Genomic DNA, 22553 nt, shown 5'->3' on the forward strand with positions numbered 1-22553 from the left:
AAAACAGATTTTAGTAAGATCAGGACTTAATTTCTGAATTTCCTACATATGTTCTGAATGGAGGGGGAGGCTTGAGTATCTAGTTCATAGTCTTAAGTTAGAAGCTTCTATTTCAAATGACTGCTGACAGTGAGCTGGTCTTTCTCTTCTTCTTAGTTGTTTTGCAGCCAGGTCCATCACTTGGAAATCAGGAAGGCTTGTGTCTCATATATGAGAGAAAATCAACAAACTTTTGAATCTGTAAGTAGAATATATAACCAAGGAAGAGTTGTTTGTAGAATATGCAGCAGATAGGACATGGATTTTGAGCACCTATGTATGAATATTGTGTCCTGCAGTCTCCTCTCAGTAGCAAATATTTAATTTTTCAGTTAGCTTCTTTTCCCCTGGGTAGCATACTTCTGGATCTCCTCCCAGAACTAGATTGGTTTGTACTCTAAAAATTATGAAAGCTAATCTTTATCCTTCCTACCATTTATCCCCCTCATACCCCAACAGTTACATTTTGACCATGTTATCCATTTCACGGTTTTCTTAAACAAGTAATCATAGTTCACAAAAGGTTTGGCTATGTTAATATTTTTAAACATGCATTTTAAAATTTGTACAAATGAGAACTTCTTTCTTAATTTTGTGCTCAATGATCATCAGTCAACTTGATGAATCATGTAAACTTAACTATAAGGAAACAAATTAGTCCCAAACATGTCTTTTCATGTGACAAACTGGTAATTGGAGCTCTTCCGCTAATTGATTGACTTTAAAACAACTTCTAGAACACAGCTTTGTATATGTTGAAGTGTAAGTTGGGGTATAAGTTGAAGTCTTGTTAACATGTTAACAAAATGAGGTTTTATCAAGGTCTGATTTGAAGTGTGCTTTTTCCTGTGGCTGTTACTTTTGCTGTTCTTTTTTTTTTTTTTTAATACACTTCTAGCTGTTCCAGTGCTATTTGTTCTCCTGACTATACTGTGGATATTGGCCTGCTGTTCGAGGTTTACTCTTAATTTTCTCAATAGGTTTCAGTGAGTTGTAAAACTATATGAAGCCTTCTTGATTTTGAAGCATTTTACCTTGAAGTTAATTAGTCTTCACCACACCTGGGGAAAGGGTTATTTGTGAAATTACTTCAAATGCAAGACCATGGTGTAAAGCACTGCATCTCAAATATTTTTGTGCATACCAATCACCTGGGGATCTTGTTAAAAAACAAATTCTGATTCAGTAGATCTGATCTGGGGCCCAAGATTTCTGCAGTTAACAAATTCCTGAGTGATGCTTCTGTTGTTCATGGACCACGTTTTGAGTAACAAAGATGTGGGTAAAATTTTAAAACCATTTGGATGAATCTCAGATTAATTAGGCAGAGTGAAAGAAGCCAGACCTTCCAAAAAGTACATGTTGTATGATTTTCTTTATATAAAACTGTAGAAAATACAAACTACAAACCAGTCTATAGAAAAACAGCAGATAGATCATTGGTTGCTTTGGGATCAGTGAAGTTATAGAGGCACACAAGGCAGCTTATGGGGGTGATGGACATACTATCACGATTGTCATGATGGTTTCATGGGTGCATACGTATGTTGGAACTTAATTGTGTCATTTAAATATGTATGGTTTATTGTATGTCAGTTATTCCTCAAAACTGTTTAAAAAGGTGGTTGAGAAAAATTGAAGTGATTTTTTTAAGTCTAGTGATACACATGAATGGAACTAGATGTATATTATCTCATATTCCCTGAGATTAATTTTTATTGAGGTATATTTTATGTCTGATAAAATTCACCATTTTATGTTTTAGCGTTTTAAGTTTTGGCAATAATATACAGTCATACAGCTGCCACTGCAGTCAAGATATAAAAATATTTCCATCATCTAAAAGTTCCCTTTTGCTCTTTTTGAAACTAATAAAATTCCCTTTAAAGTTCCTCAGTTCAACTTTGTAAATGAATGTCTGCTGTCAAATTTTAAATACTTATTATGCTTGCTTGATTTATGCAAATTGTTGCTTAAGTTGGCATTTCAAAAGAAACTCAAAGGCATACCATTTGATGAAATGCACTGATATGTGGATAAGCCAGGACATTTTCTAAGATACTTTTAATAATAGTCCAGCTTTTCTCCATTCAACTTTTGTGTATGTGCAAATCTTCTTGAGGTGCTATGCAAAGTAGTCATTTAATATCCTAATTGTTCAGCTGAACAAAAACTCACTGGAGGATTATGTTGCAGAATATACTCAGATTTCAGTAATGCTATGTATTTGGTTAAGTCAAGTTTGTTTTATTTTTGAAGTATGTGGAGGGATCTTTTGAGAAATACCTGGAACGGTTGGGAGATCCCAAGGTAAGATCAAATATGGGGTTTAATCTTTTCAGAGTATTTGGAATAGTAGCCTAAATATCATTCAGCTGTGTCACTTGAGCTAGAGCCAATCTATTTTCTTAAGTAGCCAGCTGTGTTGAGTCAGATACTTCTTGCAAAACTTTAGAGGCTGGCAATTGACCTGTTGTTTTGTGTTGAATATTGAAAATTGTGTGCTAACAATTTTATCATCCATAGACTAGCGAAATTATACACTGCTCGGAAACAGGACTGACCTAAACCTTTTCACTTTAATGTGGGAGGGGGGTGGTAATGAATATTACTAGGAGGTCATTGTTTTTATTAAATAATTTCTCTGATTTGTAGTTATCTTTCTTTTATGTGTGACTAAGATTCATAAACATATTTAATTAAAAAATAATTTTATGTGATTAAATTGCATAGTTCTAGACTTAACACATTTACTAAATACCTTGTTAGCTTCTATTCTTACACTAATTGCATTTTTATTGTGCCTTTTAAATCTCCCATATTACTGTCCTTATAGCAAACTAAGATCTTTAAGTCGACTTTTTTTTTTTTCAGAATAAGTTTATGTTAATAAATAACTATCACAGTATCCCAAGCTCAAAGAAAGTTATAGTGTGTTGTACAACTTTTTCATCTAAAACAGTGTTAAGCACCTAAAAAAAAATTGTTGAACTTGCAAAAACTTCTACCTCCTAGGTACAGAATGTTTTTAAAAACTTTATGTACTCTTTATGTTTAGGAAAGTGCTGGCCAGCTGGAAATAAGAGCTCTTTCTCTAATTTATAAGTAAGTTGAATCTGTTTGTTGAGAGAGAGAGAGAGAGAGAGAGAGAGTGTGTGTGTGTATTAAGATTTCTAATAGAGTCCCTCAATGATTGAGAATATTTGAGGTTTGATATATTGATATGTAAAATGAAGCAGTGTAAGCAAAGTCAATGACATAATTTGTGTCCATTTGAATGGGATAATAAAGGGTTTTAAGAATTGCCAGTATTATTCCTTTAGAAAATCAGAATACTCTAGAATTTTTGTATATTTAACTTTGTGCCTCTTGTGCATGCATGCTCTATGGGGCAATATCACTTCCAACAGGGTAGAAATTGTTTCCTGAGGACAAAAAGATACTAGATATTACATTGGTTTATGATCCTTCAAAGGATTACGGTTCATAAACATATGATTATAGCGTGTGTGTGTGTGTGTGTATATATATACACACACACAAACTAGATATATATTTGTTGTAATAAATTTTTATAAGGAAATTAAGAAAAGTATTTTTGTTCTTTAGAGAAGCAGTAATGGTGTAAAAATTTGAAGGACACTGCTCTATTGCTTTTTGGAGAAGACAGCGGCACCCCACTCCAGTACTCTTGCCTGGAAAATCCCATGGATGGAGGGGCCTGGTAGGCTGCAGTCCATGGGGTCGATAGGAGTTGGATACGACTGAGCGACTTCACTTTCACTTTTCACTTTCATGCATTGGAGAAGGAAATGGCAACCCACTCCAGTGTTCTTGCCTGGAGAATCCCAGGGACAGGGAGCCTGGTGGACTGCCATCTATGGGGTTGCACAGAGTCGGATACGACTGAAGCGACTTAGCAGCAGCAGCAGCTCTATTGCTTTGAAAGTTCTGTTTAGGTCTTTAAAACTGCAAAGTAGCATTTCTGAAAGCATAGGCTTTTGAAAATAGCTATAAAATGTGGGTTGTAGGGAATCTTGTTCATTTAAGGAGTTGGATCTGTGGATGACTTCTTCATTCTTAGGATGTGAGATGGAACATACCTTGATAGAGTCAGAACTGTCTTGTATGGGAACTTGTTCAAAGGTAGTGTTTTGCAGTCTGCTTATCCTTCACTAAATCCAGCAAGAAGTAATACAGAAGAGGTATTGAGCAGGTAGCTAATCAGATGATGCTTTTAAATAGGGAACCAGTTTTTAAATTGGCCTTCTTTTTGTTTTTGTATGGCTCTAGCTAAGAATGCTTTATAAAATTTTTTAAATGGTTTAAAAAAATCAAAAGAAGAATAACATTTCATGGCATATGAAAATTATGTAAAAGTCAAATTTCAGTGTCCATAAATAAAGCATTATTGGAACATAATCATGTACATTTGTTTATACATTGTCTTTGGCTGCTTTCAGGCTAGAAAGTCAAAGTTAAGTAAATCATATAGCCTGCAAAAGCCATATATTTGTTATCTGGTCATTTACCAAGAAAATTTTTCATTTACCAAGAAAATTTTGCCAACCCCTACTTTAAATAAATAGCCTCCAAAACTTACAGATATTCATACAGTGGGAAGTTTATCTTCTTTACTCCTCCTTTCCTCAAATTAAAATGCATTTTTAAAATGCATAGGACTTTAGGGACAGTTAGCTGCTGCTAAGTCGCTTCAGTTGTGTCCGACTCTGTGCAACCCCGTAGACGGCAGGCCACCAGGCTCCCCCGTCCCTGGGATTCTCCAGGCAAGAACACTGGAGTAGGTTGCCATTTCCTTCTCAGATGCATGAAAGTGAAAAGTGAAAGTGAAGTCGCTCAGTCATGTCCGGCTCATAGCGACCCCATGGACGGCAGCCTACCAGGCTCCTCCGCCCATGGGATTTTCCAGGCAAGAGTACTGGAGTGGGGTGCCATTGCCTTCTCCGGGGACAGTTAGCTAGCTATGCTGAATTAAAATTTAACCTCTTAAGCATTTGAGTTATTTTATATGAACAAAGTAGGCAGTTTAAAAGCACAACTATTTGTTCCTATAACTATTTCTTGTGTATACTAAATTGTCTCTTCTCATCCATCTTTGTTTTCTACACATGTAGTCGGGATTTCATTCTTTATCGCTATCCTGGCAAGCCTCCAACTTCTGTCACAGATAATGGCTATGAAGACAAGGTAAGAAGATAAGTGAGTGTTTACTAAAATAAAAAATTGAATGATACTACCAGTTTGCTATCAACAAATCATCCTTTTTTAAACCAATTAATGAAAAATAAGCACAGTCTAAAAGCCAAGCTTTTTTACAAGCAAGCCTTTTCATCTCCTGTTAGCCTTAGTATTGTTAGCTATCTTTCTGAACAACCTGATCCTGTCACCCCTCTGTAGTAGGAAAAAACCCACCCAAAACCCTAATTGACTATTCACTGATTAGAAGATAGGATCAAACTCTGAAGCAAGACATTCAGTGCCCTTATTGTTGTTCAGTCGCTCAGTTGTGTCAGACTCTTTGTGACCCCATGGACTGCAGCACGCCAGGCTTCCCTGTCTTTCACCATCTCCTGGAGCTTGCTCAAACTCATATCCATTGAGTCAGTGATGCCATCCCAACTGTCTCCTCCTCTGTCTTCCCCTTGTCCTACCATCAATCTTTTCCAGCATCAGTCTTTTCCAGTGAGTCAGCTCTTTTCATCAGGTATTGGAGCTTCAGCTTTAGCATCAGTCCCTCCACTGAATATTCAGGACTGATCTCCTTTAGGATGGACTGGATAGATCTCCTTGCAGTCCAAGGGACTCTCAAGAGTCTTCTCCAACACCACAGTTCAAAAGCATCAGTTCTTCAGTGCTCAGCTTTCTTTATGGTCCAATTCTCACATCCGTACATGACTACTGGAAAACCCATAGTTTTGACTACAGACATTTGTCAGTAAAGTAAGTCTCTGCTTTTTAATATGCTGTTTAGGTTTGTCATAGCTTTTCTTCCAAGGAGCAAGCATCTTTTAATTTCAAGGCTGCAGTCACCATCTTCAGTGATTTTGGAGCCCAAGAAAAAAGTCTGTCACTGTTTCCACTGTTTTCCCATCTATTTGCCATGAAGTGATGGGAACAGATGCCATGATCTTAGTTTTTTGAATGTTGAATTTTAAGCCAGCTTTTTCACTTTCCTCTTTCACCTTCATCAAGAGGCTCTTTAGTTCCTCTTCACTTTTTGCCAGGGTCCCAAACCTTCTCTCCAGCTTCATTGTCCTTCAGCCTTAGTATATTGTGAGGCCAGAGTGTCCAGCTTTCATGATTTCCTATGTATCTAAAATGTCAGTTTCTTTGAAACCTTACCAACTCCCCTGGAGTTATTTCCTCCCTTTTTGTTCCCCTAGCATCACCCAGGTAATTATAGTGTTTATCACCTTATATATGTTTTCATGTCTGTTTTTCTTATCAGTCTGAAAGTTTCTTAAGTATAGGGACATTGTGCTAAACTACTGTCTAGTAAAGTGCCTGGAAAAATAGTAGGTTGTTGTGTTGGTTGAGAACTCTCAGCAGGTAAACAAGTTGTTTTTCAGCATACAGCTTTTCTTCCAAAGAGTTTTTAAGAACACCCTTCTATCCACATGATTTTATTAGTGAATACAGATTACACAGTACTTGAGTCTTGTCTGTTTCATACCATAGAGCAAAATTCAGGCAGCATTTTGATAGTAAGAAAAGACCAGACAGTGGTAGAACTGTTAGAATATTACATTAGTCTAGATAGAAGATCTGAACTAGGCAAGTGGCATTAAGAATAAAAAAGACTGAATAGGATGCAAGAGATAATTTCAATTGTAAGTATAAAGTGGAACATGTTAATTATTTTACCAATGTGTGCTAAGTCGCTTCAGTTGTGTCCGACTCTTTGTGACCCCATGGACTGTAGCCCGCCAGGGTCCTCTCTCCATGGGATTCTCTAGGCAAGAATACTAGAGTGGGTTGCCATTTCCTTCTCCAGGGGATCTTCCTGACCCGGGATTGAACTCGTGTTTTTTATGTCTCCTGCACTGGCAGGCAGATTCTTTACCACTAGCACCACCTGCAAAGTCAAGTACTTCCCTTTTTTTTTTTTTTTTCATCAATAGTATTTAAAATACTATTTTACCAGTAGTACTGCCAATTTGTTCAGTAAACATTAAGCCCCTATAGTGTACCAGGCAATTGACTGGGCTTTGGGGATACCAAAATTAATAAAGCAGAATCCTTGCCCTTTTCTTATGAAGACAGACATGTAAATGATACAGTGCAGTGATATATTTTATAATAGAAATATTTGCAAGGAGCATAGAAGAAAAAGCCCTTCACTGTGCTTGAGGGAGTACAGAAAGTTTCATGGTAGTTGTGATATTTAAGTGAAATATCCAAAAACTGAATCTAACAAGTATGAAGGGCAGTCTATTCAGAGGAAACACTATATGCAAAGGCATAGAAGCAAGAGTTAATTTGTTAGCTGATTCCTTCAATCTCTAATTTTTTCAAACAATTTAAAGGCCAGGCTTACTAACCAAATTATTTCAGTAAAAATGCTCCCTGGATCCATATGATGGAATCTGTTTATATAAATCTGCCTAAGACCTTTTTGAATTTTTGTTCAAAAACCTCTAATCTTGTGTAAGGGATGTAATCCCAAGTGATCAAGTCTATTTCATTTTGAAGCCACTTCTGGCATCACCAACCTGAGGTAACAGAATTCTCTGTGATCTATAAGAGGATAGTGTCACCAAGTTTCCTTAGTAGAAAATTATCGTAAACACTCTTTTTTTCTACTTTCCTACACTACCCTGGCTAATTTCTCCCAGTAAACCAGTTCTCTGACCCCAGGTCTATTATTCTTCCCTAGTCTTTTTTTTTTTTTTTTGAAATCACAACTCTATCAATATAATCCATTTCAAAGTTCTGAGAGGGCATATCAAGCTAAAGTAAAACACAAAAAATTTAAGTTGCAAAGTTTCACCCACCCCAGGCAGTATTTGCGTTTAAGAGAAGGTTTAGTAGTATTGCTCCTATATAGCATATTGGTACACTGCTATAAAATACAGTGAATAACATTTTGAATAAATTGAAATTCTTCCCCTATAGTCTTAAGTTTGGGATTTTGGTGTATTTGTCCTGTTTTCTCCATTTTTAGAAGTTAAGCTATATCTTTTGACTTCTGTTAGGATTTCTGTTATATTCACTCAATTTGTAAAAGTTCCCATCTTTTGCAAATTTATAAATCAGGACTTGTGTGGTATATTATCAGGAATGTTATTGAGGCTGAGAGTGTTACCTTAGTAGTGGTTTTTTTTTTTTTTTTTTGCAGTTTATTTTTCTTACTGATTTCTAATCTCAGCATTGTGGTTAAAAGAGATGCTTGATATGATTTCAGTTTTCTTAAATTTACCAACACTTGATTTGTGGATGAAGATGTGATCTCTCCTGGAGAGTGTTCTGTATGCACTTGAGAAGAAAGTGTGTTTTGCCACTTTTGGGTAGAATGTCCTGTAAATGTCAGTTAAGTCCGACTGGTTTGTTGTGCCATTTAAAGCTTGTGTTTCCTTATTTATTTTCTGACTGCATGGTTTGTCCATTGGTGTAAGTGGCGTGTTACAATTCCCCACTATTGTGTTGCTGTATTTCCCCTTCTACGACTATTAGTATTTGCCTTATGTATTGAGGTGCTCTTGACATTTAAAAGTAACTGTCTTACCTCCCTTAGCACAATTATCTCTAGATCCATTCATGCTGCTGCAAATGCTATTGTTTCATTCTTTTTTTTTGTCTGAGTAATGTGCTGGGGGATGTGTGTGTGTGTATAAACCACATCTTTTTGGAAATCAACCACATACAAAGATGGTAAGAAGGTTAAAAGACAAAGTAGTGAAATATCTATATCCATAATCAGTTAAGGGATACACAAAATAGATGTAAAATATGATGTCAAAACAGTAGTGAGGGGAGAAGGGTAAAAATGCAGTTGATAAGATGCATCTGGAATTAAGAGATCAGCAGTTTAAAATCATCACGTATATGTAGAGAGATTGCCGTATATAAATTTAATGCTAACTGTAAACCAGAAATCTATAATAGATATACTCACATAATAGAGAAAACAATCCAAATGTTAAGATTAGAGGAAGTCATTGGCTCATAAGGGAAGAGAACAGAAGGAACAAAAAATTACAAAAACAACTTCAAAACAGTTAAAAAAGAATAAAAGGATGGAAAATTGTGTCAAGTATCTGGAGTAACTTAAACTCTAGTATACTGCTAGTATGAGTATAAATTGCATAACCACTTTGGAAAATATTTTTTTTATGGACATGGTTGGTTTACTGTATTGTGCTAGTTTCAGGTGTGCAGTGGGGTGATTCAGTTATATATATATTATATATATATATGTATATTTTTCAGATTCTTTTCACTTATTAAAAAATTAAAAAAATAAAGGTCACTGTCCAGAAAATGTTTTAATGGCATACAGGTTTCATTTATCTGTATTTAGATTTAAAAGTTGCTTTTTTCCCAGCTCTATTGAGATTTAATTGACATATATGCTAAGTGAAGTGAGTCAAATAGAGAAAGACAAATACTGTATGATATCACATGTGGAATCTGAAAGTTACTTTTTTTAAAAAGCAAATATATTTAATTTTTGATTTCTGATTAGCAGCTTCAAATATTTCAGGGTTGTAAGATGTCTAACATTAACTTTACTTGCTGTGTGTTTTTTTTCAGATTCTACTCTGCTATTCAAGTAATGGTCATTATGATTCAGTGTACTCAAAGCAATTTCAGTCAAGTGCAGCTGTTTGTCAAGGTATGTGAAGGCTTTATAAATGTTTGGGTGTGCTTTCAGATGGTTTGTTGCCAATCTTCAAATTGGGGGGTCTACCATAAATAGCTCTTCTAAAACTTTGTTGGTGCCTGTTGAATTTGTATACTGGATTATAGCTATTTTCACTTTGTTATGAAAAACTCTTATTTGACAACTGGAGTCTTGATTATTTGTTTTTCCTTTAGCTGTATTGTATGAAATTCTCTATAAAGATGTGTTTGTTGTGGATGAAGAAGAGTTGAAGACTGCAGTTGAGTTGTTTCGAAGTGGTTCCAAGAAGAACAGGAACAATGCTGTGACTGGCAATGAGGATGTCCATATTGACTACAAGAGTTCAATTCAAGATAGGTAACAAAGGGAAAAGGGATGTCAGCTATAGGATCATCTTGTTTCTGTGCATCATTTGAAATTGGAAGGGACCTGGCAGGCTTGTGATTTAGACTATTTCTATACAGTCATCTCTCAACATTTGCAGGGGATTGGTGCCAGGACCCCTGCAAACACCAAAACGCTCAATGCTCAAGTCCCTTAAATAAAGTGTAGTATGTGCAGTCGGCCCTCTCCATATCCATTGGCTCTGCATCCACAGGTTCAACCAGTTCCATCTGCAGTTGTTTGAATCTGAGAATGTGGAACCTGCTGAAATGAAGGGGCCAACTTCATGTACACACACATGTATGTATATATGTATGCTCTTATGTACAGGGATATACATTTTTTTAATGGGAGAAGAGACATTTTACCAAAAGATACATTGCATTGTGAAACACTCAGGCTTTGGGTGTTTGATCCAAGTCAGAATCATTCTTTATTCCTGTTCTCCTGTTAATCTGTCTTGTGTCAATTTTTAGTCCAGCCAAAAGAACTCAAGAGGGGTGGGGTGGGGGAGAATTTTTCCCTCCTGACACATCTTGAGTCTGACCCCCAGAATCAATTTTTTAGTTGCTAGAAGAAACTTTAGAACTGTCTAATCCCATGATTCTCAAACTTATATACAAATTACTTAGGGCGGTTGTTTAGAAAGGCACATTTTGGGGCCTCTTTTTAAAATTGAAGGTCAGAATAGGGCCAGGAATCTACTTTTTAAGCAAGTATACCCAAATATTCTATACAGGTAGGCCATGACCACACTTGAGGGTGGGGAACAACTAGTTCTAAATCAGTACATCGATTTGTAGATGGTAACTGAGGTTCATAGTGGTTACTTGACACATACATCCAGCTACCAGAAAAGAATCTCTCAGGCTAAAGGGGAGTTTTAGGCACTTTTGAGTGTCTGCCTTTGGTACTCACTAGAAGTGTACATTGTGTGACCTCTTAGGAAGCAGCTGTGTTGAACAGATTAAGTCAAAAACTTTGAGATCATAAAGTAGCTGTCATCTTATATTTCTTCCTGATTCTTCTGTCTGGAATTCAGATAGGTTTCATGCTTGTCAGATGTAACCTTTTTGTTATCTTGCAGTTCTATTTCTTGAATGTATAATGCTTGGTTTTTTCTTTTTTTGGATAAAGAGGTTTTTTTTAAACAAACAAACTTACAGTCAGCACTCCCAATCCAGATGTGGAGCCTGTGGATATAAAAGGCTTGAGGGACTTGAGAATCTTGAATTTGGTACCTGCCTGCGGTCCTGGACCCAATCTCCCATGGATACCAAGAGATGACTGTATTAGGGGTGTGGGGGGTGGCAACCATTTATATCAGGGTAGAAGTTGCTTCATGCTTTACTGATTATTCATCCTAAGAACTTGAGGCTTAGTTTTAGGGAACAGACTGGTGGACACAGCGGGGAAGGAGAGGGCAGACAAATCGAGAAAGTAGCATTGACATACATAAGCTACCAATGCGTAAAATAGATAACTAGCGGGAAGCTGCTGTATAACACAGGGAGCCCAATCTGGTGCTCTGTGATGATGTAGAGGGGTGGAATGGGGGGAGGGAAGGAGGTTCAAGAGGGAGGGTGTGTATATGTATATATATATATATATATACACACACACACACACACACACACATATATATATATAAAATTATGACTGATTCACATTGGTGTATGGCAGAGACCGCCACAACATTGTAAAGCGATTATCCTCCAATTTAAAAAAAACACCCGAGGCCTACAGAAACTTAAAGTAGTAGGAAGGCAAGGTGTATTAGTTATTTTCTGCTACATAACACTATTTCCACAAACTTAAACTATGAGATAAGAATGTTGTTTTAAGCTCTTATGTGGGTTAGGAATCTGGGCACAGCTTAGCTGGGTCTTCTGCTTAGGATGTCACAAGAATGTACTGAGGGTTTTGATCAAGATTGAGTTATCATCTGGAGCTTTGGGGAAAAATCCAGGTGGTTCTTGGTGGTATTCAATTCCATGCAGCTCTAGGACTAAGAACATCAGCTTTTTGTTGACAACCAGAGATAACCCTCAGCTCATTGTGGCATGGGGTTGGTGAACATGGCTGATTCCTTATAGTCAGCAAAAGGGAGAGAGATCAGCAAGACAGGCACTACATTGTTATTCAGTGTAATGATATCAGTTCAGTTCAATTCAGTCACTCAGTCGTGTCCAACTCTTTGCAACCCCATGGACTGCAGCATGCCAGGCCTCGCTGTCCATCACCAACTAACGGAATTTACCCAAACTCATGTCCATGGAGTTGGTGATACCATCCAACCATCTCATCCTCTGTCGTCCCCTTCTCCTCCCACCTTCAATCTTTCCCAGCATCAGGGTCTTCAAAGGAGTCAGCTCTTTGCATCAGGTGGCCAAAGTATTGGAGTATCAGCTTCAGCATCAGTCCTTCCAATCATTCAGGAATGATTTCCTTTATGATGGAGTGGTTGGATCTCCTTGCAGTCCAAGGGACTCTCAAGAGTCTTCCACAACATCACAGTTCAAATGCATCAATTCTTCGGCACTCAGCTTTCTTTATAGTCCAACTCTCACATCCATACGTGACTATTGCAAAAACCATAGCTTTGACTAGATGGACCTTTGTTGGCAAAGTAATGTCTCTGCTTTTTAATATGCTCTCTAGGTTGGTCATAACTTTCCTTCCAAGGAGTAAGCATCTTTTGATTTCAAGGCTGCAGTCACCATCTGTAGTGATTTTGGAGCCCCCCAAAATAAAGTCAGCCACTTTTTCCCCATCTATTTGCCAAGAAGTGATGGGACCAGATGCCATATTAGTTTTCTGAATGTTGCGTTTTAAGCCAGCCTTTTCACTCTCCTCTTTCACTTTCATCAAGAGGGTCTTTAGTTCTTCTTCACTTTCTGCCATAAGGGTGGTGTCATCTGCATATCTGATGTTATTGATATTTCTCCTGGCAGTCTTGATTCCAGCTTGTGCTTCATCCAACCCAGTGTTTCTCATGATGTACTCTGCATATAAGTTAAATAAGCAGGGTGACAATATACAGCCTTGACGTACTCCTTTTCCTATTTGGAACCAGTCTGTTGTTCGATGTCCAGTTCTAACTGTTGCTTCCTGACCTGCATACAGATTTCTCAGGAGGCAGGTCAGGTGGTCTGGTATTCTCATCTCTTTAAGAATTTTCCACAGTTTGTTGTGGTCTACACAATCAAAGGCTTTGGTGTAATCAATAAAGTAGAAATAGATGTTTTCCTGGAATTCTCTTGCTTTTTCTATGATCCAACAGTTGTTGGCAATTTGAACTCTGGTTCCTCTGCCTTTTCTAAGTCCAAGTTGAGCCTCTGGAAGTTCACATTTTATGTACTATTGAAGCCTGGCTTGGAGAATTTTGATCATTACTTTGCTAGCATGTGAGATGAATGCAGTTGTGTGGTAGTTTGAACATTCTTTGGCATTGCCCTTCTTCGGGATTGAAATGAAAACTGACCTTTTCGTGTCCTGTGGCCACTGCTGAGTTTTCCAAATTTGCTCGTGTATTGAATGCAGCACTTGCACAGCATCATCTTTTAGGATTTGAAATAGCTCAACTGGAATTCCATCACCTCCACTAGCTTTGTAGTGTTGTTTCCTAAGGCTCACTTGACTTCACATTCCAGGATGTCTGGCTCTAGTTGAGTGATCACACCATCGTGATTATCTTGGTCATGAAGATCTTTTTTGTACAGTTCTTCTGTGTATTCTTGCCACCTCTTCTTAATATCTTCTGCTTCTGTTAGGTCCATACCATTTCTGGCCTTTATTGAGCCTATCTTTGCATGAAATGTTCCCTTGGTATCTCTAATTTTCTTGAAGAGATCTCTAGTCTTTCCCATTCTATTGTTATTCTCTGTTTCTTCACACTGATTGCTGAGGAAGGCTTTCTTATCTCTCCTTGCTATTCTTTGGAACTCTGCATTCATATGCTTATATCTTTCCTTTTCTCCTTTGCTTTTCACTTCTCTTCTCTTCATAACTATTTGTAAGGCCTCCTCAGACATCCATTTTGGTTTTTTTTTTTTTTTGCATTTCTTTTCCATGGGGATGGTCTTTATCCCTGTCTACAATACAGTGTCACACACCTCTGTCCATAATTCATTAGGCACTCTATCAGATCTATTCCCTTAAATCTATTTCTCACTTTCACTGTATAATCATAAGGGATTTGATTTAGGTTATACCTGAGTGGTCTAGTGGGTTTCCCTACTTTCTTCAATTTAAGTCTGAATTTGACAATAAGGAGTTCATGATCTAAGCCACAGTCAGCTCCTGGTCTTGTTTTTGCTGACCGTGTAGAGCTTCTCCATCTTTGGCTGCAAAGAATATAACCAATCTGATTTCGATGTTGGCCATCTGGTGATGTCCATGTGTAGAGTCTTCTCTTGTGTTGTTGGAAGAGGGTGTTTGCTATGACCAGTGTGTTCCCTTGGCAAAATTCTATTAGCCTTTGCCCTGCTTCATTCTGTACTCTAAGGCCAAATTTGCCTGTTACTCCAGGTTTCTTGACTTCCTACTTTTGCATTTCAGTCCCCTATAATGAAAAGGACATCTTTTTTGGGTGTTAGTTCTAAAAGGTCTTGTAGGTCTTCATAGAACTGTTCAACTTCAGCTTCTTTAGTGTTAGTGGTTGGGGCGTAGGCTTGGATAACCATGATATTGAATGGTTTGCCTTTTAAATGAACAGAGATCATTCTGTTGTTTTTGAGATTACATCCAAAAACACTTCGGATTCTTTTGTTGACCATGATGGCTACTCCATTTCTTCTGAGGGATTCCTGCCCACAGTAGTAGATATAATGGTCATCTGAGTTAAATTCACCCATTCCAGTCCATTGTAGTTCGCTGATTCCTAAAATGTCGACGTTCACATCTTGCCATCTCCTGTGTTTGACTGCTTCCAATTTGCCTTGATTCATGGACCTAACATTCCAGGTTCCTATGCAATATTGCTCTTTACAGCATTGGACTTTGCTTCTATCACCAGTCACATCCACAGCTGGGTGTTGTTTTTGCTTTGGTTCTGTCTCTTCATTCTTTCTGCAGTTATTTCTCCGCTCATCTCTAGTAGCATATTGGGCACCAACTGATCTGAGGAGTTCATGTTTCAGTGACCTATCTTTTTGCCTTTTCATACTCTTCATGGGGTTCTCAAGGCAAGAATACTATACATCATGTATATAATGATATACATCCTGTCTATTGGTTAGATGCAGGCTTAGAGGGGAATCGTACAAGCATGTGAACACCAGTAGGTGGGGACCATAGGGACCATCTTAAGATTTTTTCCCCACAGGAGGGGTGAAATACAGAAGGTGTAAGTAGCACGTACTTTAAGAAAAAGAAGCACAATGTTGGGATGTTGGGCTGAAAAAAATATTTGCCTCATTTTTAGAATTGAACTACTTTACCACTAGGTGGTGGTATACTCATTAAACTTAAGACTGCTTAGCTACTGCATTTATATAAAGCTCTTTGTTCTAAATCTTTTCAATTAGGACTGAAGAGTGGGGTGCCTGCTGCAATGTTGAAAATATACCAGAGGGGTACAATCAAGGAACAGACGAAACAAAGGTTTGAGATCTTCTAGGGCAAATAATTTTCATAATCTTGGTTTGCAATATTATAAGTTAAACTAGTAAAGGTCAGATGGTCCATTTTAGTTATATAGGGTGGGGGAGGAGCTGATGTTTTCCTTTGTGGAAGTCTTGATCTGAAAATGTAAAATGTGTGCTTAATGTTCTCTTAATTTTTATTCTTATGGAGTTGTAATTTTTTTCCAAAGCTTACTCTGAACACTTCAGAAATTTCAGAAGCTGTTGTTTTCAAGTTAAAGTAATATTAGAAACCTAGTGGATATTTGGTTTGCAGTCAATCTTCTGTTGCTAAGGTTTCTTTTTGTCATTAAAGAGAATAATGTTTATTCCTGTTTTACTCAAAAAAAAAAAAAATAGACAGTAATCCTAGTTAGAGAAGCAAGGGGAATTTTACCATCTGTATAGGTCTAAAATCAAGCAGACCTTCAGTTTGAGACTAGTTAAATAGGGCAAATATTACTAAAACAATCTTTGTGTATGCCCTCAAGTACTGGTAATTTGGAAACAGTATGGAATACCATGACATTCTAGGAAAGCAGAAGAAAAAGCTAATTCTTTGGAAATTGTAACAGATTTTGATCAAAACGAAGTAGTTTTCAGATTTGTCCAGTTGACTTTAGGGTACAGAAACACTTGCACCTCTGTGTGTATATCAAGATGAGACTTGTTGAATAGCCCTGACTGAATCTTTAATTCTTGTCTGTGTTGCATTGGTTAATATATGTCCTGAGTTATTGGATGCTTTAGAAAACATTTCCCTTCTGTCATCTATAACCTTTTAGATTTCTGCATATTACTTATTTAGACTCCTGCTTTTTAAAATACACAGTAAAAGTTATCGTGGATTTAATTTCTTTTAATAAAGAAGGAAAGGCCTATATGTACATAGTTTTATAAAAAGGAAAAGAACCTTATTTCTTCCTTCTTCATAGAAGGAAGACTTAAGGATGGTGAGTTGTAGCATGATTATTTTTGTTTTAGTCTCCAGAAAATCCATCAAAGATGCTCTTCCCCTATAAGGTGCTCAAAGCCCTGGATCCAGAAATCTATCGTAATGTAGAATTTGATGTTTGGTTGGACAGCAGAAAAGGTAATGAAATAACAGGATATTTTTGAATCCTGGCAGATCTAGGAGAACAATTTTGCAAATTCTTTTTAAATAAGAGATGTTTTCAAACCATGGTTATGAAAAACACGTTTATATGTTTATATGGTACTTTTAGCCTACTCAATACATGATTTAAGTCCAAAGGAGGAAGCAAATAGGGATAGAATTGGTGAGGGATCTTTTAGAGTGTGATGTTCATCAGGGACTTCAACTTTGCAAAGACTCTGTCTTTAGATAACTTTAAGAGTACCAGAATTGTAAGTGGATATAAGTTCCACTTAAGTTTAATATGTTAAGATGGATGATAGATGACTAGGTCAAGTGTTAGCAAACTGTGACATGTGAGTCAAATCCAATCTGCTACCTGTTTTTTTATGGTCCATGAACTAAGAATGGTTTTCTATTTTTAAGTGGCAGGGAAAAATTAAAAGAACAATATGTTGTGACACATGAAAATTATATTCAATTCTCAGTGACCATAAGGTTTTATGACAGATTTAAATAGTTGCAACAGAGTCTGTATGGCCTACATTCTTTAAAATATTTATCATCTAGCTTTTTACAGAGAAAATTTGCCAACCCTTGAAATAGGTAATTGTTTCTCTCTCCTTATAACTAAGTTGATCAAATTACGTCTTAAAGTTCTGCCATCAGTGTAGCCTTTAATGTTTCGTATTCAACTCCTTGGACCTTGGTGGTGAGCCTAGGTATGGTTAATAATCTAGAATGAGATTAATACCTTGTAGAACACAATAAATGGCTAAAAATACAGTTGACCCTTGAACAACATGAAGGTTAGGGTCACTGATCCTCCAAGCGGTTGAAAATCCAGATATAATTTGTAATCTGCCCTCAGTATTCCCAATTCCTCTGTATCCACAGTTCCACATCCTCAGATTCAACCAACCTCAGTATTTGTAGTACTATTGAAAAAAATCTACATATGAGTGGATCCCTGCAGTTCAAACCCATGTTGTTCAGGGGAAAACTGTATTGCTTTGAAGCAGCTGCATAGTCTTTCTTTTTCTTTTTTTTTTTTATTTTCTTAAAAAAAATTGAAGTGTTACTTTCAAATTGAACCTTATTGGTGTATGACTAATTCTAAGATTACAACCTCTAAGTTTCCACTTATTTGTGTCTTATAGCACAGAACTATTCTGGCAAATCTCCTTAAATTAACCACAGTAATAACCTGTTAAGAGTGATGGAGAGACCTTTCAGGACAGTGGTCCCCCACCTTTTTGTCACTAGGGACTGATTTCATGGAAGACAGTTTTTCCATGGACCGGGAGGGGAATGGTTTTGGGATGGTTCAAGCATGTTACATGTATTGTGCACTTTATTTTTATTATTACATCAGCTCCACCTCAGATCATCAGGCATTAGATCCCAGAGGTTGGGGAACCCTGCTTCAGGACATTTTCCCTACAGATTTTAGATTATAGAGGTTGGTAGCATTGTCAAAAACACTGTGGTAAAAACAAATTAGAAAATGAACTGTTGTAAAATAGGAAAGGAACCAGTTCAGTTGAGCTTGAATCTTCATTTTCTTTTAATAGAACTTCAAAAATCTGATTATATGGAGTATGCTGGGAGACAGTACTATTTGGGAGACAAATGTCAGGTTAGTTTCTTCTTTAAAGAATCAGTAATTTGCTTTTCTGAGATTGTGGTTTTAGTCATTAATATGTGATTAACAAAACTAATTAATGTTTATGTTAGGTTTTAATTACAAACTTGTGATTATATGTGAAGTGTAAAGCTTTTTCAGCTTGTGCTGCCTCCATTGAACTGGACTGGCAGTGTTTATTATCAGCTGCTTTAATAAGTAGATACTGAACTCCATTTCAGGAGAAGAAGTATTTTTGCTTAGCAAAAGCCAGATCTGCTGATAGACTCAAGACTAGATGTGTTCTTACTGTCTCTTCCCCTCTTTCAGGTTCGCTTGGAATCAGGTGGAAGATATTATAATGCTCATATTCAGGAAGTTGGAAATGAAAACAGTTCAGTAACAGTCTTCATTGAAGAGCTGGCAGAAAAGTAAGAATATAATAATTTGTTGAATTAACTAAAATCTTTGGCTCTTGATGCCTTTTTATAGTCTTAAATTGAGAATTACCAGGATGCTAGTAAGAGAACAAAGTTATATCTGGTACTGGCCTAAGATGACTTATTTTGAATTGTAAAAGCATGTGATGAAGTATGAAATTTCAGTAAGTCTATGCATAAGTTTTGAAATCCTAGGTAATAGCCAACTTATTAGAAATATTAAGAACAACAAAATTCTGATATAAATTTATACTAATTTGAAAGCTAGTTTGCTAACTGAGCCTCTGCCAATATCAAATTAGGCTAGTCCATTCGTTCTCAAACTTTAACATACCCCAGAATTACATGGAGAGTTTGTTAAAATTCAGATTGATGAGCTCTGTCCCCAAAGTTTGATTTAGTAAGTTTGTGATGGGGTCCAAGACTTTGAACTTGTAAAAAGTTTCCAGGTGATACTAATGCTGTTGGTACACTTTGAGAACCATTAAACTAGGCTGTGCTGCCCTAACAACCAGACTCTCAGCAAACTTAGAGTTCATTTCTTTCTCATTTAGCATGTTTATAGTAGGTCAACAAAGGGGCCCAGGTTGACAAGGGCTCTATCCAGACATATACTGCCATGATCACAGGCAGGTGGAAAATGAAAACATGACAAACCATGTGCTGACTTTTAAAGCATATGCTCACATTTTACTGGCCAAAATACGTTACATAATTAAGCCTAAAGTCAGTGGGGTGAGAAAATATAATCCTTCTCCAAGGAGAGGCAACAATTATTTGTAAACTAGTCTACCACAATCTTTCCTACTTAATGTGATATGTGCTATAAACAGCTATGAATTTATACAAACTGCTCTTAGTTTTCTAATGTACAAAGAAAACTTCAATAAGGAGGCTAGGGGTTACAGGTTTAAGTAGAAAACACTTGAAAATGAAGCAGGAGGGATGTGTATAAAATGAGAATTGACTGTTTTGCAGTGGCTTCATGTTGTTATCTCTACCTTTAAGGCATGTTGTTCCACTAGTTGACTTAAAACCAGTTACCCAAGTGACACCTGTTCCTGCCTGGAATGCTATGCCCAGTAGGAAAGGAAGAAGTTACCAGAAAATTTCTGGGGGCTATATCCCAGAAATAGGTTTGTATACTGAAAGTTTTATTATTTTCCTCTTCTTGTACTTATCTAAATTGCACTTATTTTTAAAGCTGTAACTCAAGTCTTATCCTGGTTTAGAGTTCCTCCTTTGACACTACTGAAGTTTTGGGATGGATAATACTTTGTTGCAGGGAGCTGTCCTATGCATTGTAGGATGCTTGGCAGCATCCCTGGCCTCAACTCACTATATGCCAGCAGCATTCTTCTCCAAGTTATGACAACCAAAAATGTCTCCAGACATTGCCAAATGTGCCACAAGGAGGAAAGGGGCAAAACCGTCCCTGGGTGAGAACTACTGTGTAGGTGACTTTGTTTAGCTTAAGCTGGGGTGGACTTTAAGCTCTAAAACCTGAGAAGATTTCTCAAAGAACTAGGAAAGCATCTCATGGAAGCAACCAGAGCTATTAATAGGCATAATTTCTTGGATAATAGTAACATAGGAAATGGAATGACTAACTGTTTCGAAGACAAAAGTTGCCTGTACTAAAGATAGTGCTGAGATGTCCATCGATACAGAAGTTACTTGTTCGTTTTGCCCTTCCAAAAGGAACACCTAGTACATCCTTTTTTTTTTTTTTCTAGTACATCCTTTGAAAATACAGAAATTTCTTCCCCTGTATTCATATGGATTTCCTAGAAAAACATCTGAGTGTTCTAGACATTTGTGGGATACCTTGGACCTTTTGCTTTGGTTATGAAGCTTATTGCTTACTGCTTTGTTTTCTTGAAAGCTATGTCAGAGATGGACATGAAGCAACGGAAGAAGATGTTCAAGAAAGTTAGAGGGAAAGAGGTTTATATGACTATGGCTTACAGCAGGGCAGAACCCCTTCTCCCACCCAGGCTTCAGCACAGTATGCATTATGGGCATGGCCCTCCAATGCACTACTCACAGACAACTGGCAATGTTATGTCTAATGAACATTTTCATCCTCAACATTCATCTCAGAGACAAGGTCGGGGATATGGGATGCCCAGGTAGGTCTTAACCAACTTTGAAGATAATGTACGTCTCTGTTTAGACATTGGAAATAATTCCTGGGCAGAATTACGGTAGAACTTAGAAATATCTTAATAGTTTAGATTTCTCTTATAATCTCTACCTGAAGGGACATAGAGAATGGAAATGATGTATACTTAAATTCTTGGCAAACTTATGGAAGACTCGTATTCTCACAGTCTAGGAGAATATGAAGCAGTTGCTAGAAGATAGAATGCCATCAGGCTGAGAGTGCCATGTATATGGCACTGAATCTATCAATAATGAATAGGCCGATCTGTAATGGAAAAGAATAGGAAAAAAGAATGTGTGTGTGTGTGTGTGTGTGTGTGTGTGTGTGTGTGTGTGTGTATATATATATATATATAACTGAATCACTTTACAGCAGGAATTAATACAACATTGTAAATCAGCTATACTTCAGTTAAAAACAATGGATAGGCCTAATGCCAGTAGTGAGGAAAGCAAAGCTCTTTCTATTTGATTGTTTTTAGACAGATATGTTAATTCTATTTAACTACAAAGACTGACTGCTCAAGCACTAGTAAATAAGAGTTCTGTTTTTTCCCCCGTTATTCTTAGGGATTCTTCTCGCTTTATAAACAGGCACAACATGGCAGGCCCTAAAGTCGGTTTTTACCCTGGTCCGGGTAAAAGGTGCTGCCAGAGCTATGACAACTTCTATAGATCTCGGTAAGTGAACTTTAAATGTGGAAGGTTAGAGAAAATGAGTGAGTCTGACTTTATTGCTATGCAATAAATATATGGACTAATATTTTTAAAGTGTCAACATAGAGGCGTTTGAACTAGTATTTAGAAATTTAGAAACAAGTTAGTATCATATTTTATCTTTTTATCCCCTTCTCATTCTGCAAACTTAAGTTCCTTTAGACGTAGTCACCGCCAGATGCATTGTATGAATAAGGAGTGCCAGTTTAGCTTTGCTCCAGAAATGCCCAGGGGCTTGGAAGAAACCATTACTTTTTATGAAGTTGAAGAAGGGGATGAAACTGCTTATCCAGCTTTACCTGTAAGTAGTTCAAAGTTTTACTCACAAAGCTACTTATATTTTTCTCTTTTATTTTTTTTAAGTAAAGGTAATGTGGATAAATTTTAGCTACTTTGCAAATTACCAAATAAAGCCCTTCCTGGAAAACATGAGTTTTCATCTTAGAACTTTTAAAAATTAGGGGAATTTTTTAAGCTGTCCTTACAGAAGAGGCGTAGAGGTGGACTTGCCTATATAAGTATGGGCTAAATTTTTCTGTTTTCTTGATCATTACTTCCTCACATATTTTTGATTCTCAAGTACATTTAAAATATTTGT

General features: G+C 36.9%; 1 protein-coding gene across 8 annotated transcripts in view; it reads left to right on the top strand.

Annotated features, from left to right (window-relative positions):
- ALG13 (putative bifunctional UDP-N-acetylglucosamine transferase and deubiquitinase ALG13) overlaps positions 1-22553 on the top strand; it is a 72722-nt gene that overhangs the window by 19054 nt on the left and 31115 nt on the right. For 7 of the 8 annotated variants that reach the window (XM_024988704.2, XM_024988708.2, XM_024988710.2 and 4 more), the window contains 14 exons: positions 157-240; positions 2299-2349; positions 3098-3144; positions 5175-5247; positions 9814-9895; positions 10099-10261; positions 15817-15892; positions 16897-17005; positions 18583-18647; positions 18963-19063; positions 20081-20208; positions 20958-21204; positions 21809-21919; positions 22109-22256. In XM_024988704.2, coding sequence (XP_024844472.1) covers positions 157-240; positions 2299-2349; positions 3098-3144; positions 5175-5247; positions 9814-9895; positions 10099-10261; positions 15817-15892; positions 16897-17005; positions 18583-18647; positions 18963-19063; positions 20081-20208; positions 20958-21204; positions 21809-21919; positions 22109-22256 — 1485 coding nt within the window. The remainder of the gene's footprint in view (positions 1-156; positions 241-2298; positions 2350-3097; positions 3145-5174; positions 5248-9813; positions 9896-10098; positions 10262-15816; positions 15893-16896; positions 17006-18582; positions 18648-18962; positions 19064-20080; positions 20209-20957; positions 21205-21808; positions 21920-22108; positions 22257-22553) is intronic. The other variant, XM_024988707.2, reaches the window with a different exon arrangement.

Source organism: Bos taurus, chromosome X (genome assembly GCF_002263795.3).
Source record: "Bos taurus isolate L1 Dominette 01449 registration number 42190680 breed Hereford chromosome X, ARS-UCD2.0, whole genome shotgun sequence".
NCBI classification, from domain to species: Eukaryota; Metazoa; Chordata; class Mammalia; order Artiodactyla; family Bovidae; genus Bos; species Bos taurus.